At 44.9% G+C, this 12702-nt stretch overlaps 2 protein-coding genes across 3 annotated transcripts; one reads left to right on the plus strand and one right to left on the minus strand.

The window, feature by feature from the left end:
* Positions 1–12: 12 nt before the first annotated feature.
* LOC131136127 (zinc finger and SCAN domain-containing protein 20-like) lies at positions 13–4290 on the plus strand. The gene is made up of 3 exons (XM_058082666.1): positions 13–463; positions 996–1151; positions 1237–4290. The coding sequence occupies exons 1-3, from the start codon at positions 124–126 to the stop codon at positions 1524–1526; spliced, it is 786 nt and encodes a 261-aa protein (XP_057938649.1). The 5' UTR covers positions 13–123; the 3' UTR covers positions 1527–4290.
* On the minus strand, positions 1362–12227 carry LOC131136125 (protein FAM124A). Of its 2 annotated transcripts, none has more exons than XM_058082662.1 (4): positions 12041–12227; positions 8140–8171; positions 4730–5490; positions 1362–2868 (listed from the first exon to the last, which is right to left on the minus strand). In XM_058082662.1, the coding sequence occupies exons 1-4, from the start codon at positions 12094–12096 to the stop codon at positions 2206–2208; spliced, it is 1512 nt and encodes a 503-aa protein (XP_057938645.1). In that variant the 5' UTR covers positions 12097–12227; the 3' UTR covers positions 1362–2205. The 2 variants fall into 2 exon arrangements, with proteins under 2 accessions (XP_057938645.1, XP_057938646.1); XM_058082663.1 differs by lacking the exon at positions 12041–12227 and adding an exon at positions 11809–11829.
* Between the last annotated feature and the right edge of the window lie 475 nt (positions 12228–12702).

Consider the following 12702-nt stretch of genomic DNA (forward strand, 5'->3'; position numbering starts at 1 on the left):
GACGTAGGCAATTGTTTTGCTGTCTGCCTACGTCATCAACACGCGACAAGACGACCATTGACACCAGAAGCAAAGAACAACCTGCTGTTTTTTCTTCCGTGGTTTCTTTTCAATTTCACAAGCATGGCCCCACATAAAACCATCCCCTGGTCCGTGAGCGAGGTAACACAGTTCCTCATGCTGGTGTCCGACGAGAAGATCCAACTGGAGCTGGACGGAACCAGGAACGAGAAAGTCTACCGAGAACTTGCCCAGCAAATGGCTTCTTATGGCTACGAGAGAACTTTCCGGCAGTGCAGAGAGAAGCTGAAGAAGATGAAGAGCGACTACAGAGCCATCAAGGAGAACATCTCCCACAGGAAGGGCTGGAGATGGTTCCCTCACATGGACGCCATCTACGGCCACAGGGACGCCAGGAGAGCCAGGGACGATGGAGGTTTCCTGGAAGTCGTCATTGAGGACGGTGAACTGGATTTGTTGAATCACTTATTATTTTTTTTACTCTTCTTAGTCCCCTTCGCTGCTTTATACGAGCACAATATCATTATAAACTACTGTATATATTCTATATTTACAAATCACAACTCTTATGTAATTATAGCATGTTTGACTAGCATTTTTTGGCAGTGTTTCTTAAACAGCAGCGCGATCTTGTCCTTTATAGAGGATCTTTGACTAGTGTATTTGGCAGTAGGTCCTTAAACACAGCAGAACGACCCATCTTCTCCTATATAGAGGATCTTTGACTAGCATTTTTTGCCAGTAGGTCCTTAAAAACAGCAGAGGGGTCATGCCACATATAAAAGATCTTCTGTTATATATAGAGGATCAATAGGTTCTAAAAAGTGGCCGAACACCCCTGTCACATATAGAGGATCTTTGAGTAGTTTTGTTGGAAGTGCATAATAACTAAATCATTGTAGTTCGATACTGAAATCGATCCTAATAATCACGGTGCACACGATGTAAACACGTTTGTCCTTCGTGTCTTCCAGACTTGAGTCCAACGTTGGTGGAGCCGCCTAGCCCCCAAAGCATCTCTGCCCCGCCGCCAGAAGCCCCGCCCACACCGTCACAGCCATCCGAAGTGGAGACTGAGGAGGAGGATAACATCAGCACAATGGCGCCGCCCACTCCCACGCTCAAACGCAGTACATTTGACAATATTTACTAAATATTTACCACATTTACTCCTTTTATTTGCATTGTTGGTAAAAAATGGCTATGATTTGATAGGACGGAAAGGCACACGCGAGTCTGAGCTGGTGGCCGTCCTCCGCCAGATCCACTCTGCCGACCTGAGGCACCACCGGGTGGAGGAGGCGCAGCAGGAGCGTGTCATCCGCCTGCAGGAGCTGCAGTTCCAGCAGCGGTCCGAACACTTCCAGCTCGCCTTGGAGGAGATGCGCTTGGCCAGAGAGATGGAGGAGTCTCTGAGACGGGAGCAACTGGCGGCCACCAATGCCTTCAATCAGGCTTTTTTAGGCCTGGTCGGCAAGCTGCTGGAACGTTCCAGTCAGCAGTGAGGTGCTACAGACACACTTTGGGGGGACTCTTTTTTATCCGCACAGTGACACAGACACTTTTTTTTATTTATAAGATGATGCTACGTGGAGGAAAGCTCTCTGATCGACAGGGGATCAGGTCCTGAAAATGGATAGAAGGATGGTGGAGTGCAATTCGCAAAACAAACACGAGAGGGCAGCAAAGGACTGTACAAACGGACAATACTGTTTAGTTGTGACGTGGTGTGATGTGGTTCTGTAAACTGGAGCAAAAAAGTGCAATTTAAAGAGAAAAGGCCGAAATGATGACAATAACTAATAATAACACAAAGCTATGTCTCGGAAAAAAAAATCATTTTAGACGTTTTATCCCCCTCCCCCAAAAAAATACAATCAAAAGTGCATCCCTCCCTCATCCCATATCTGAATTTTTGAATAACGGCTGGGATTATATTGTGTACTGTTAAGTGTATGTGTGTGTGTATGTGAGGGGGGGGGTAGGAGGTTCTCATCAGGAGTGTTTTATTAAATTAAACAAATGGAAAAAGTATGTATTAACAGTTTGTACACAAATAAGGGTTTACAATCAGAAAAAAGCAACATGCACAAAATAGGTTAGTTCAGTTTTGTCCACTAGAGGGCGGCACAGAGCCAAGTGAAGCTAAGTCCACTAGAGGGCAGCAGAGAGCAAAGGCGCCCATCAAATGTAGAATTCCTGGTCTTCTTCCTCATCTTCTGTACATTTCCCTACAGGTGTCTGGTGGTCGTCGCTGATTGGCTGTACCTTTGGGTTATTCTCTGAAATGTCAGCATTAGGAGGCGGGACGATGTCTTCTGGCGGCGCCGGTGGAGGCAGAGACGCCTCCAGGGCCGTTTGGATGTACGCGGACACGACAGTGAGGTCCACGCCGCCCGCTTGGACTCTATTCCCCGTGTCCACGTCCGTCTCCTCGGCACCGAAGAGGGCGTCCACGTTGAGCCGGAAGGGCGGGATGAGGGAGGAGCGCCTCTGCTGGCGGGGGCTGGCTGGGGAGGGGCCCGGCGAGGAGCAAGTGGAGCTGGTCGAGCCCAGGTTGGGCAGAGAGAAGAGGGAGTTGGAGCGCTGGCCCCGCCCCCTGGACGGCTGGCACCAGTCACGCCAGAACCACTCCCCCTCTCCCTCCCCGTTGTCTTCCTCACAGCAGAGGGGGAGGGAGCACACCGACATCTGCTGATGGAGTCTGGGACGGGATGCGCTCCTATAATGATGATGTCGGCGGCTCCTGGAGGAGGCGGAGCTACAGGTAAGAGCTTGCTGAGCCAAGGAAGAGTCAGCGACGAGGTGGGTGGGATCATGTCTGACATTGAAGTGGACACCTTGGACCTGGACAAAAAAAACAAACATTAAGACTGAAAACTGAACACAATTCTAATCTGGATCGGCACCACATTGGACGGCTGTGTGAACACTTGAAACAAACACCACTTTCACTTAAACGTGCTGTTCCTCCTTGGCTCCAAATGACACCTTCTACCCTAAAATACAGCACATTAACCCCTGAGAAACCATATTCGGAAAATACCATAGAAAGAAAAATAAATAAAAAAAAGCAAGAATGGAAATATCAGCAAAAATAATGTCAAAATATGAAGAGGAAAAAGTCATAATTTTATAGGAATTATGTATATCATGAGGAAAAATTGACTAACATAAAGTTGAAATATTAAAGTTGTAATATTACAACAAAGAAAACAACCAATAAAATTATTTTTTTTTGGGGGGGGGATTAGATTGCAGAAAAAGTCATAATGTTGTCATAATAAAGTACAAATATTATGGTAATGAATTATAATTACGTTATAAGTTATAATTAGATAGAGAAAAAGAACATTTACATAGACCATTCCTGGGACGATTGTGGGTACGCGAACACCACCTCCGCTGAACACACACACACACACACACACACACACACACACACACACACACACACACACACACACACACACACACACACACACACACACACACAGTATAGGAATAGGAGTGCCAGCAACATCTGGAGAAGTCATCACGAGTGGATCACACTTCCAAGTAGAGAACAAGAAAAGAAGTCTAGACTACATGTGTCCGTCTCAAACACGTAGACAGGTTTCGGTGTCCATGCAGGTCTGCAATCTATCTGTGGCATTAGGTTGCACACTTGATGATGCAAAAACTCTGCCAAGAATCTACATTATCCGAAACAAGATGTCGGTTAAAAGTGTGAGCTGATTTATCGATGGCGGCTTTCCCATTGAATCCGGCTGAGTGGTCCAAACCTAAAACTATACACCAAAGAGCAGCTGGCCGTTTAGCGTCATTGTCACGGGACATTAGCAAGTCGCTACCCTCCAATCCCACTAATGGGTGTCTGATTAATCCCTGTTGAACTTTCCAAACTAATCTACCGCCACCTGGACCCCCATCCCCTCTGAAACTGATAGTCCACGCAGGATAAATACGCCTCTTAAGCGTCCGCAGCCTCACAGGATTAATATGTGTGAGCGTCAAACAAGCGAAGAAGACCATAGACGGGATGCGTTGCCTCGCTTGCTAGCTTGGTCACGTAATTATACTGTGCTTCACTTCTTTTTACACTTGTAAGACACTTAAGAATGTTGAAAATTGACTTAAGACATTGCTATACACCTGAATAAGTGTTATGATGGTCGCAGTTTGACCCTGGAACAGACTTTTCCACTTGTTTTTATGTTTGACTTCTTTTTACACTTTAGAATGTGACGTGAGAGTGCTTGTGGGTTTAATAGTTTGACCCTAGAACAGACTTTTCCACTTGTTTTTATCTTTTACTTCTTTTTACACATTGGAATGTGACATAAGAGTGCTTGTAGATGTAATAGTTTGACCCCGGAACAGACTTTTCCACTTGTTTTTATGTTTGACTTCTTTTTACACTTTAGAATGTGACATGAGAGTGCTTGTAGGTTTAATAGTTTGACCTTGGAACAGACTTTTCCAACTTGTTTTACTTCTTTTTACACTTTAGAATGTGACGTCAGAGTGTTTGTAGGTTTAATAGTTTGACCCTGGAACAGACTTTTCAACTGGTTTTTATGTTTAACTTCTTTTTACACTTTAGAATGTGACGCGAGAGTGCTTGTAGGTTTAATAGTTTGACCCTGGAACAGACTTTTCCACATTGTTTATGTTATGCATTTCAATGATCTCAAGAGCTTCTCACCTGCAGGAGGATTTTATTTCCATCGTAGTCTTCCGTCTGCCAACGAAGGTCACTGATTGGACTGCACGGGTTGGGGAGAAGGGGCACCAGCGCCCCCACGTCTCGCACCCTGACCTCCATCACGGTGGAGTCCAGCGCGGCCGGCCTTTGACCTCTGGGGAGCCTCTTGAAGGACAGCTGGATCTCCACGTCCGGGTTGGAGTAGACCACCAGGAAGCAGAAGTCCTGCTTCTTCTGGGCCAGCCGGCGCTGAAGCAGCAGCTTATAGAGACGTACTGTGTCGGTGTAGTTGTCATGGCAACAGTACAAGGTGAAGCGCACAATCTCTTTGCCGTGGTGCACCTGCCGCACGGCCCACAGCGGCGTTCCGGGCGCTAAGGTGAAGAAGTCCTGAGTGCTCGGCGCCGGCGGGAGCAGTCTCCGCCCGCCGCTCACCTCCTCGCTGTGATGGTAGCGCCAAGGGGGCCGCCGGAGAGAGCGGTGCAGCTCCTCGCCGCCACCGCAGCCCTCCTGGAGGAACAAAATGACCGCCAGGGCCGGCTGGGGGGCACCCGCCTGGACGCCGCCGTGGTGGTGGTGTTTGGGGCGGGGGTGCTGAGAGAAGCCGGCCCGCTCCGAGACCTTGAAGAGCTGCAGCTCAGGGTGGACCCACGCCAGGATGCCATCTGCTGCCCGCTGCAGGAAGAGACCCTCGCCGGGATCGGCGATCAGGTGGACGCTGACCAGGAAGGGGTCCTGGGGCTCGCCCATGGACACGTCACCTCCGCGGACGAGAGACAAGACAGTTAGACACAACATCGCCACTCGTGCGGAGGACAGCGCCTTTTGGAGGTCATGAGCTGTGATGCATTCAGGTACAGCCACTTTTTATGCAACACTTCTCTGTTTTCCAACACTTTGTGCGTTCACTGGCGGCACGCACTGCTGGTGACGGAACATAAAACACACGTGTGAGTGATTAGCAACATTGGAGCGTGTGTGTGTGTGTGTGTGTGTGTGTGTGTGTAGGTTAAACCAAGTGTGAAATGGCGTGGGGGAGGAGCTTCGTGTTCTTAGACATAAGAAGGAAAATGTTCCAGTTTGGAGAGCGAATTAAAACAAGTCATTGGTTCATTCAGTGCAATAAGTCGTGAAGCTGTACCTAATATTCTGGCTGGCGGGTGACCTCACTGTGACCTTTTGCGCCTCTAATTTGGCGACTTCACTCCATCACGTTTTTTTGGATCAATCTTTGATATTTGATCACTTGTCCTCTATTTTTTTTTCTTTCCATATCCCAATTCGGACAATTCCTGAAAATATCATCCAAATCCATTGTGAACATTGTGATGCTATGTAGTAGCCTCCACTGGTCACTAGGTGTCAGCAATGTTACATTGATGGGACAATAGCTACCACAGGAAGAACTTAACAGAACAGGAAGTAAAAAAAAATAAAAAAAAGAGAAACTCCCCCAATGCTAACATCTTATTTTCTCTTATGTTTAGTATATTGGGTATTAGCGGGTATTACTATAGGGGTGTTATGTCACATCTGAAGGGCTCTAATAATGTTAAAAGCTGTATCTAGAAGATCGAAACAGATGTCACACTCCCAAACCAACGTTGACCCGCAGCATGAGACCAGCGTGTTTGAGTCCCCCTAAATAGGGGACCTATAGTACTCATTTGGGGCCTTTGTATTGAGTTCTGGACTCGTATGGAGCAGCTCTACACGATAATCCACACAGAGAGCTTTCTATATCTTCTAGACTCTGCACCCCTTCCTGCAGTGTTTCCATGGATTTCCTGCCTCCCGCCCAAACGGTCTGTGTAATTTACTCCACCCCTGAACCTCCTACAGGCACGCCTCCCGCCGACCTCACTACCAAGCACTCCCGAGGACTTCCAGACAGCTGCCAAATCCCTGTTTTCCGATTACTTTCACAAAATAAACAAGGTTAGCACACAGAATTAGGAACTCCAACCACTTCTGCCTGATGCTTGCCTAAGCTAAACAAAACTTGCTTTTCCTCCCACCGGTAGCCACTACTCAACTGGGCATGCCCATATAAGGAAGTGAGGGTTTGGTTGAGATGCTCTCAATAAAAAAAAAACATTCATATTTTTCCTTTCTAATTTCTTTCAGATCAGGAAATGCTTGGAGTCAGAACAGCCGTCGCCGTGTCTTTTGGCGAGGGACCGCACGCACGCACGCAGACATCTGCACTGATGTATTACAACATGTGTCTCTGCTCTAGTGGCGTCGTGTTGTTGTTAGCGTCTGGCCCACACGCATCATTACACCGACAGGCACGCCCTTCGCGCTTACACACGCCGCAGATTTGACACAGCTCGTGGGTCACGCACCCCTCGCCACCACGGTGACTATCAACGCAGCTACTGGTACGGATGCTGACACCGCTGCTGCTTTGTTGTTGCAGGAAATGCGATGCGGGGAGGCTGAGGTGAGGTGAGGTCAAAGTTCAGGGGTTAAGCCCACCTGCATAAACATGAGTGAGCTCTCCGGGCAAACTTAAATAAGCTCGTGTGGAGGCGGGGGGCCGACGTACTCCACATGGCACATCACCATCGGTGTAAGTCATAACAAACACACCTTGTCTCACATACACACACACACACACACACACACAATGTTGGACTTCCTATGACGCTACTTCCTGAGGATCAGCTTAACAAACAGCTATTGGTTCTAATCCTCATCATGACCCACAAACCATACGATCTGAGAACTGGCTATTCCCCCAATAGTAAGATATACACAGTTGTCGTATTTTCATGATTTCTACCCCCCTAAATTAAAGGCTGTTTATATTCTTAAAACCTCTTTGAGTTCTTGGACCAGGATTTTTTAGTCTTCCTCTATTTTTATTTATTTTTTGGCCCGTGGCACATTCGGAAAACAGAATTTTAGAAGAAAACAAAGAAAGACACAATAAAGAAAGACTTTAAAAATTGTAAAATGAAAAAGAAACAAAACAACCAAAAAAATGCAATTTTTTTTAAATTAGGTTGTGAAAAAGTTATAATATTATGACAATAAAGTCGAAATATTATGAAAATTAAGACAATTTACAGGAAAAAATGTAAATAGTTAAAAAACCAACAGAGGAAATTTTAAAAAAGCTGAAATCTTATGGGAATAAAGTCAAAATATTAAAAGAAAAAAGCTTCTATTCTTATTAGAATACAGCCTTTTCTCATTTCCCTTCATTTTAGTAGCATAGATTGAAATAATAAATTTATAATATTTTTTAAGTTGTAAAATGATGAAAGTTATAATATTATAGAAATAAAATCACAATGTTGCAAGGAAAGAAATGACAAAGATTATTTCAGAAGAAAGTTGAATGTTTTCCACTATATTTAGGCCCCTGTGTGTGTGTGTGTGTGTGTGTTGGAAGTACTTACTGCTGGTAGAAGACAGGGGACTGTAGTCAGACCTGCAGAAAACAGAAGGTGAGACGCTTTCATCCACACGTCAGACCACAAAACAAGTCCACATGGCCTCACATCACAATCTGGCTTAAAGGACTCCTAAAAGATCCCCTGGCGGGATCCACAGGCAGGATCCCCTGGCGAACCTCGCCAGGTCGGACGAGTTACGGTAGCTACCATTCATCAGCCACAAGAGGTCCGATCGCATTCATTCATTGTCTCTTGGAGTCTTGATGTTTTTCATTAGGGCTGTCAAAGTGAGAAATTCCCTTTAGTGCCACGATTTTTTGGACTAATTAGTTTCACCCGTATTTGTGATGGACAGTCGACCTTACTAATGTTTTTTTTTTTTAAAAACACAATGTTTAATACATTTGCACAAAGCAAACGTATTATCCAGTCTTATGTTGATAGCTGCAGTGAAAACGTCTTTCAACTGTTATTAATTGGTCGTTATCTATGGACCAAGTGTGATTAATCGTGATTAAAAATGGACTCAGTTGACAGCCCTAGTTTTTGTACTATATTATACTCTAATCTAACAGCTGCTGGGCAGGTTTGGTTGGTCTTGACCAAAGACACGAGACAGAAGCACACATTACTGGACTTCCGCTTCCCTAGGACGCTATACGCAGGTTTGGCCGCCATGACGGTAAGCAGAATGCAGATACAGTGCACTCGGCACCATGCTCAGCCGTGGGGACAGTTCCTTAGAGTTAGTACCACACAATATAGCTTAGAGCTACTGATTGGTTGAATTCATGACCAGTCAATGATCTAAGTACTTTTATTCAGTGCTATACAAGCTGTGTACCTACTACTCTAAAGTATATGTTTATTTTGATGGTATTTCAGTAGACGACTTCACCATGTCCACATGACCTGTCTGGTGGACTAACGAGGTGGTCGGGAAGCACAGTGAAATGTGTGTTTCCTGTCACGTGGGACGTCACTAATGAGAAAATGAGACGTGAGCACAGGAGGGAAACGTGGGAGCGCCGTAAAGATGTCAAACCAACTAAAAACAATTTGTAGCCTGACCCAACAGAACCAACACACGCCCAGCGTCCCCGTCCAACGACAATAGAGGATGCTGGCAGCGGCGGCAGTATGGACCGGTACCAAGATGCTGGTTTGACTTCTGGGAGCCACTCGGGCTTTTTTGGGTTTGACTCAGGAGGAGACGCAGGAAGGAAAGAGAGGAAACCATCACTCGTTAGCAGGTATGACCTTGGGTTACCTCTGCCAAGGAAACGCCCTGAACACAAATTGAACTTATGGAAAATACAGAATGTTTTTAAGAAAGTCTGCTCGGCCACAAAGTTCTACAGATGCAGCAGACCAGATCCAGATGCTGCATGGAGTAAAAATGTCCAAACCGCCACTCAAAAATGTCCCCAAAATGCAAATAAAAGCACAGGAACTCTGTCTGATCCGGTTCCTGCCTTGAGACAGGTTGAGTCCAACTTTGGACCATGGGATCAGAATCAAAGCGAGCCCTGTGGGTCGCCTGGTGCGAGGACGCCAAACATGTTGCCGCAAAAGGAGACACGGGGAGGCGCCATGACTGCGGTGATGGAGAGGAAGAGGAGGCCCGAGAGGAAGATCTGTGTCTTGTTTGGCTCTCACACACACACACACACACACTGGTGTTGTTTGGTTCTGGTCCAAACGTTAACTGTGACAGCAGCGAGGCCAGTGGCGTTGAAACAGCGCTTCTAGGCTTGGATACATCACAGCATATCATAGCAATCACCATCCAGCAGTACAGTACAGTTTGGCGTGATACATTTAGCCATTTACACTTGACCTTTACACTCACATTACCCAATATAGTAGACATATGATGCATATTTTTTCCTAAATGGACTAAAATACTAAAATAAGAGCCCTCTAGACATTAAATAACACCCCTATAGTCACTTTTATACCCACATTACCCAATATAGTAGACATATGATGCATATTTTTTCCTAAATTGACTAAAATACTAAAATAAGAGCCCTCTAGACATTAAATAACACCCCTATAGTCACCTTTATACCCACATTACCCAATATACTAGACATAATAAGAGTAAATCAGCCATTTAAGACGTAAATCAGAATTGTGAGTGGTGGAGTTGAGTTTCAGCTTGCCGTGGGTCACGGCCATGTTCCGGCGATCAAGTCCGGTGCTTGTGTGTCTCAGCGAACATCATTACTGACGCCTATTGAGTGACCAGTGTAGAATACTACATCATGTTTGAATTCCTTATATAAGCTGAAACTCAACTCGCAACTCCACCACTCCCTCTGCCGCCCGAGGGAACACATTTATAGCAACACACAAGTCTGATTTATGTCTTGAATGGCTGATTTACTCTTATTATGTCTACTATATTGGGTAATGTGAGTGTAAAGGTGACTATAGGGGTGTTATTTTGTGTCTAGAGGGCTCTTATGATGTTAGAGACTACATTTAGAAGGTAATAAACAAGTTTTTCTGTGCTCTAACTACAAAAATATTCCATTTATAATTAAAGAATGCTACTTCACTGTCACAGGCGGGACTGGTGCTAATTAACCGCAAAAAACGAGGGACGACTGTATCACTCAGTCACAGCAGATGATCAGGAAACGATAAATACTTGGTGCTGCTCTTCTGTCCGGAACGAGTCACACTTTTTGTACTTTGATTGCACGTGAATATTTACGGTAATACCTCTTAACCTTCACTGTTACTGTTTGATCGTTACACAATATTACACAATGTTAAATTTGCGTCTTGTTTCGTGCTAAATTCCTGTAGCTCGCCACCACACCGTACGATCCAGCCATTAATCCCATTTGTGGATCCTTAATTCACATCAGTGGGATGTGGGGAAAAAAGATTAGGGCCAACTACACCGCACACAAGACACATTAAAAAAAACAAGGTACACGCAACAGACGCAACAGTCAACGTCTTAATCCATACTTACTGCACACATCCTATCTAGCCCAACACGTCAGCTACACGTGCACAATCCAGTATGCTAAAACACAGATGGGCAAACCTTGGCCTCCGAGCCATATGTGGACCGTTGAGGGAATGAATGACAATAGGATTTGCAGTGGTACATTTAAATGACTGTAATTCCCAAACAATGTACGTAATTCCTATGGTTTGTGGAGTGATACACGGGTCATTACGGTAATTATAAGGACTGCGGTACGGCAGCTTCAGGAAGGCTTTGATACGAAGCAGAATGGGAATTTCTTTCAGAAGCAAGCGTTCTATGACAGAGGGAAGTAGTACTGTATGGGACATTTGGGTGTTTTTACCGTTTTTTTTTTGCAAACATGATGTTTTTATGTTCAATGTTTATGTTGAAAAGAAAGTCAGTTGATATGTAATGCAAAACAAGTGATGAACAACCAGATGTTTAAACTACTCTAGTCCAGAAACAAGGATCCCAAGCCCATACGGTACCCGGTCAAAAGGTTTGCCCACCATTTGATCTAAAATGTTGTCCACCTTATTTGAAAGGGATCTGTCATTGGATTGTGCAGGCGTAGAGCATCTTAATCCGACTTTAAGTGCCCTGTGTGTGGGTGACATGGTCATTAACAGGTCACAGGGTCACTAAACAGCACACAAACAAGGAGAAGAAGAACATACCGCCTTTGAGGTCCATCTCTGACTAAAGTCTGCAAGCAAAGTGAACACCAACATATTCATTGAAAGAAGACGTCATTGAGGAAGAATTGAGTTCAAGGACCCGGAGCAATTCAAGTCACATTTTTCGTAACACGTACTACCGTGTAGTATATTGAGCTACATGATGTTGTAATGTGTATTGCTTGTGTACCGAGCATCTGGTAGTCATTTTTCTCCTTTCTGCCCAACTCACCCAGCGGTTTCTGCACCAGAATCCACACACTCATCTTTTACGGAGGTTTTTTCCATGTCGGGATGTCTCAGTAAAACGTAGCGAGACTCATTGTTTGCAAAGTCCACGTAGAGAAGTGAGGAAAACAAGCAGATTATATCCACGGCGGAAATGTAACAGCCGAGCCGAGCTGAGTGTCTGCAGCCGATTGACGAACTGCCAGCAACAGGCGACAGGAGTCGGAATGCGGTGCCTTCAGGTACTGTGGGAAATCGTAAAGGTTACGGTTGCCCAAGGTGAAGAAGTGGAGGAGTACCTTTTATTTACGTATTGTGGCTTCACGTAAAATTACTCAAATTACTTAAAGGAGAGCTAACACAAATATAGAATATATATTTTTAATCCACAACAGATTTGAATATTTTGCAATCTTTGGAGGCAGCATCCGAATTTGTGTAGCTTTTACGCCCTCAACTGGTTTGTTGCGGTAATGAAACACCATTCCTTTTAATGTTCTAATATGCCTATACTATATATACACACATATATATATATATAACATAAAATATAACATACTTTATGCTGTTATGAAATAATAATAGAATTTTACATTTTCACATTTCAGACACGCAAAGGTTGGCGACGATGCTATGACGTCATCTATACGCGCGTCCACATAGAGA

The sequence above is a fragment of the Doryrhamphus excisus genome, chromosome 9 (assembly GCF_030265055.1).
Source record: "Doryrhamphus excisus isolate RoL2022-K1 chromosome 9, RoL_Dexc_1.0, whole genome shotgun sequence".
Classification (NCBI taxonomy): domain Eukaryota; kingdom Metazoa; phylum Chordata; class Actinopteri; order Syngnathiformes; family Syngnathidae; genus Doryrhamphus; species Doryrhamphus excisus.